The 4,869-nt window shown below is 43.7% G+C and overlaps 1 protein-coding gene across 1 annotated transcript; it reads right to left on the reverse strand.

Annotated features, from left to right (window-relative positions):
- Positions 1-776: 776 nt before the first annotated feature.
- On the reverse strand, positions 777-1,678 carry LOC119272965 (protein LURP-one-related 11-like). Its single transcript, XM_037554298.1, has one exon. It carries the CDS (start codon positions 1,627-1,629, stop codon positions 1,051-1,053), a length of 579 nt encoding a protein of 192 aa, XP_037410195.1. The 5' UTR covers positions 1,630-1,678; the 3' UTR covers positions 777-1,050.
- Between the last annotated feature and the right edge of the window lie 3,191 nt (positions 1,679-4,869).

Below are 4,869 nucleotides of genomic sequence, written 5' to 3' on the forward strand. Positions count from 1 at the left end.
ATGCTCCTCCTGCTGCTGATGTTGATACGTCTGCAGCTGTTCATATAGTGTAACAATAAAAAAAAAATCATGGTGCAAGATAAGATATCCATGGTGAATCATTTTATTAAATAGATGAAATGTGAAAGAAGGAGAGGTGGGTATAGCAAGCCTTTTTGATAGAGGGAAACCTAACAAATTCTGGATGCAACTGTTCAGGTCTGTTGTGGAAAATGTGAGCAGCTACAAAATGAAGATGATGCAGAGTCAATCAGGTCTATTTTTGTTTGTTAAAAAAGAATATCAGCAAAAATCTTGATGAAATGGACGGGCCGTATCGATGGTTTGAGAAGGTCAGAGTTTGAGATGGTCAACTGGCAGATGAGTGTGCTGTCGCCAATTGAGTGGAAATGGCGTGAGCGATATCATGTGGCCAGGCACCGCCATGGGCAACTGGGCTCATTTTTCTCTTTTTCTCCGGTTATAGGCTCAAGTTCATATTGGTAGGCTGATGTTGATGTGCGCTCTTTTCTTCTTCTTTGTGTTGAAGTTATGGTGTGCCCTATTGAACTTTCTTTTCGTGCGAGACATTTTCAGTGCGACAGCTGCTTTCTGCGTGTGCCACTGCCAGTGAGTGACTGGCTAATGTTTGTGTGTGTGTCAGCCTCTTCTCCAAGAGGCCGGCATTTTTGGTGCCTCTCAATTTATTCTGTCTGAGACCATAAAGTCTTATATCGGAGTTTCGTAGGCTAACATTTGTGTTTCATTGTACAACTAAACTAAGTACTCCCACAAACTAAGGATAACACATAGACAACTAAACTAAGTACTCCCACAAACTAAACTAAGTACTCCCAAAGATTTATACAATCACTGTATAACCTTGTTTCATCGTGTTGAAACTATGGTAGTGAAAAACCCTTTGAGAAAGGGAAAAAAAGTCATACGCCAAAAAGAGTCACCATGCCAATCTGGCATTATGGGAAAAACCTTGCTGAACTGTTCGTCAGAAAAAAATGGTCTACGTTGCTACTAACTAGAGAGACCTGAACCTGAACTAGAAGAAGAGGGTCACAAGGAGCGGTTGATGAGGCCACGCACCACGACCATACCCAGGGCGAGCAGGTGATCCATTTCCGGCGCCACCGTCAGCGTCAGCACGTCCTCGCCCAGCACCACCCCCGCCGCCGTCTGCTTCCGGGCCACCTCTGCCACGGCCGCGCCATCGACGCCGCGGACTCTGTACTCCGTCTTGCTGGCAGAGCACCCGTCGATCCTGTAGCAGGTCCCCGCGCCGCCATGCATCGCAACGACGGCCCCGCCCTTGCCAGCCCGGCGCACGGTGAACCACGGCGTCGCCTCCTCGTCCTCGCACCGGCAGACCTCCCACCTCTTGAACATGCCGAAGCCCTTGCGCCTGATCCTGAGGAGGGCGTTGCCGGCACGGTCCATGAACAGGACCTCGCGGCCGCCCCTGCAGCCGTAGTTGTCGACGCGGAAGGCCACGGCGCCGTCGAGGCCATACACCGCGCAGCCGTTGCCATTGAAGACCAGCGACTTCATCCACACCGTGTACGCCTGCTGGCCCCGGCGGTGATCACCGGAGGACGGCGGTGAGGGGGCCGCGGGGAGGGGCTGGATCTTGGCCATCGCGAGAGATCGAAGAAGAAGAAGATTGCTCTGCTAGGCTGTTGATGCTGCGATGATTTGGACGGTGGGAGCGGTGGTTGGCTTCACCTATTTATAGAGGGATGCCTGAACTACTTTGTTTGTTATCCCGTGGCCGGATTAGTTAAAGGCAGTGTGTGCATCACGCTCACGCGCTTAGGATAGAATAGTGCTGTACTGGATTCGTTGTTTATGCTCCGTCTTGTACTGTATACAGTCAGCATGCGATCAGCATCACGTTTAGTGATTCATCCAACAGTTGAAACCGCAATGTAATGTAATATCGCGATTAAAATTGGATGATCAAAACGTACTATTTACAGATTGTTGTGTTTGGCAAGCAGAAAGAAAGCAGGCACATAAGATAGGTACCTGCACCTAATATAATTAAGCAGTCATTTAGTTTCCCCTCGTTTTGCATGGATAATGGGGCAATATTCTTCAGTTGTCATCCCCATTTTCTAATCATCCGTCCGCGTACGTAGTATGGATGCTAATACTAGTAGTATGCGCTCATTGATTATATATATGGTTTAGATGTGAGTCAACGATGAGTTCTTTGGTATACATAGCTAACCAACGAGGAGGGATCAGATGCTGTACGATCTCGGGCCTTCCCATCGTTTGTCTTTTGTAAAGTGGGGATGCTACAAGTACATTCTACACTCTATACACGATGGCACATATATATCACACACGTGTACCTTACCTCTCTTTCATTTTGCATGTGTTTTTGGTGTGGTGAGAATCATTTCAAACGTGACCAGTGCTATATTCGATACGCTACAGTTGTGACCTCTCAAAGCTAGGAAAGTACGTCGAATAAACGGTGTGTGATCCCTGACTTGACTTGCCGTGTGTCATATGTTCTTGTTCAGCAAGTTGCATGCTCGACAGTCGACACCTCACTCTGTTCGTTTTCCAACCTGGATTCAAGAGAGGAAAAGCTAAATCAACTTTTCATTTTCACATGTGAGCTTACTGTATTTCTAGGGTAGCTTTAGGATTCTCCTTTTTTGAGAATATATGTAGCTTTTACACTTGATTTTAGCATACAGAGTTGCTGTTCAAAGACTCTTGCAGCACAGCACGTACGCAAGGTGCGACTTCACACATTTTGCTTTTGAAAAGAGGCACATGAAATTTAAAAAGATTTCATTTCTTATCTAACAATTTCCCTTAAAAAGCAGTCAAGGAGCACTCTTATTTGACCAGTGGCTGAGGATTCGTACTTTCCTTGGAATTTTCGTTATCTTGTTAATTGGCTGGGTTGAGATTATGTTTCATCCTGAATTGTTAGCATCAAATTTGCATGATTTTTTTTTTCGGGGGTTGTTCTACATAAAAGACACATGGGACCCATCAATCATAATGGTCATAGCTAACGGTGTTGACTTTTATGCTAACAGTCAACACTTACAAATGGGCCCTCCCTGTCATAAACCTGTTTAAAACTTAAGGATTCAGCGATTAGTGTTTTTTTGAAACAGTGAACCACAAAAGTGGTAGGGTTTAGGAACTTTCCAAAAACGGTAGCTCGAATTGAAGTAGTTTTATGCTATTCACTCACAAATTTGTGGAATCGGCAATTAATTCCTAGTCACGTGTTTAGTTCCTACTTGAGCTAAATACCAAGATTTTTTTTTACCTATTCCATGCATTATCACATTTAATTTATGAATATATGTGTAGAGAAAACACCTCTGGTCTGGTGTGATAGATACATGCAGGTTGGCACTGAATGCTCTGTCTCTGCAACGTACTCCATTGTCCCAACGCATGAAGCTGAAACATGGATCAAAATCCACAACGCAACGCGTAACATGTGTGATTTATTGGACAATTCTCGACGTGGACCATGGAAACATGCTGCGGATTATTCTATCTTGTATCTTGTGAACATCTAATAATCTGTGAAAGCAAGGGCCCGAAACTACGTACGCGGGCGGACGGATGATTACTCTTTGTCGCACCTAAATAAGCTGCAAGATAAAAAAAGCTAGCTAGGTTTAGCTGAAGATCGATCTAATCCTCGTTCTTGTGTTTGTTCCCTTTCGTTTTCTCTGATGTCACTCCACGCAGCTACAACGGCGAGCCAATTAGTTGTTTTACAATGACAGTCATATATCCACACATGGCAATTGACAGAGTAACAGAAAAATAAGCTCCGTTTGTAGTTTTCCATCGCCTAACAAGATTAGTGCCCATGACTTCATTCCCTTTTTGATAAAAGACGAGTTTATTTCCTGCACTGCATGCTAACATCACATTGTGGGGGATGACCTAATTAGAATAGATAAGAATGCCATGCATGCTTGGTGCTGAGTATATTTTATTGGCTCGAGTGATTAGCTTAGCTCCCAACTCACAATAGCAACAAAACAAGGTGATCGGAGATGTAGTGTTAAACAAATCAAAGGCATGCCACAAAGCAACCCTGCTAATAATGGAGCATAAACTTCACTCACGCTGATAAGGCATTGGTCATTAAATCCTTGCTTGGAAGCTTTTTTCTCTTCAAATGGCAGATAAAAGCACATGCGACATCACTTCTGACAGATACCAACAGGACACAGTAATCACGGTTAAAATTTACATGGCTTCCCTCGCAAAACGGAAAAAACATGGCTGAAATGCTTCTACTTCCTCCGTCCCATAATATAAGAGCGTTTTTAACACTAACCAGTGTCAAAAACACTCTTATATTACGAGACGGAGGGAGTATCTTTTTATTTTCTTTGTTCCCTTGAGCTAACTGATCAACTTGTGTTGTTTTGTAGGATACTAGAACCCTTGGTGTTTGAAGATTACCCACAGGTGATGAAGATGAATGTTGGTTCTTGCCTTCCATCCTTCACAAAATCCCAATCTGAATTTGTTAGAGGTGCTACTGATTTCATTGGAATAAATCACTACTCCATCTGTCCGAAAAAGTTTGTCTCAAGCTTGTCCCTCAAATGGATGTGTCCAGTACTAACTTGGTGCTAGATACATTCATTTGAGAGACAAGCTTTTTCGGACGAAGGGACTACTATTCTGTCTATGTGAACAGCCGCCCCTTAAAGAAAGGTGTTCGTGACTATGCAGCAAACATGTCAGTCTACAAGAGAAGTAAGAAAAAATTATATCTGCATCAGCATATTGCTGCATCATTCATGTTTTTTTAGAGCTAAAATTGAGGATTTGATTCATATACTGACATAAATACCGACCAAATAGTTT

The sequence above is a fragment of the Triticum dicoccoides genome, chromosome 3A, assembly GCF_002162155.2.
Source record: "Triticum dicoccoides isolate Atlit2015 ecotype Zavitan chromosome 3A, WEW_v2.0, whole genome shotgun sequence".
Taxonomy (NCBI): domain Eukaryota; kingdom Viridiplantae; phylum Streptophyta; class Magnoliopsida; order Poales; family Poaceae; genus Triticum; species Triticum dicoccoides.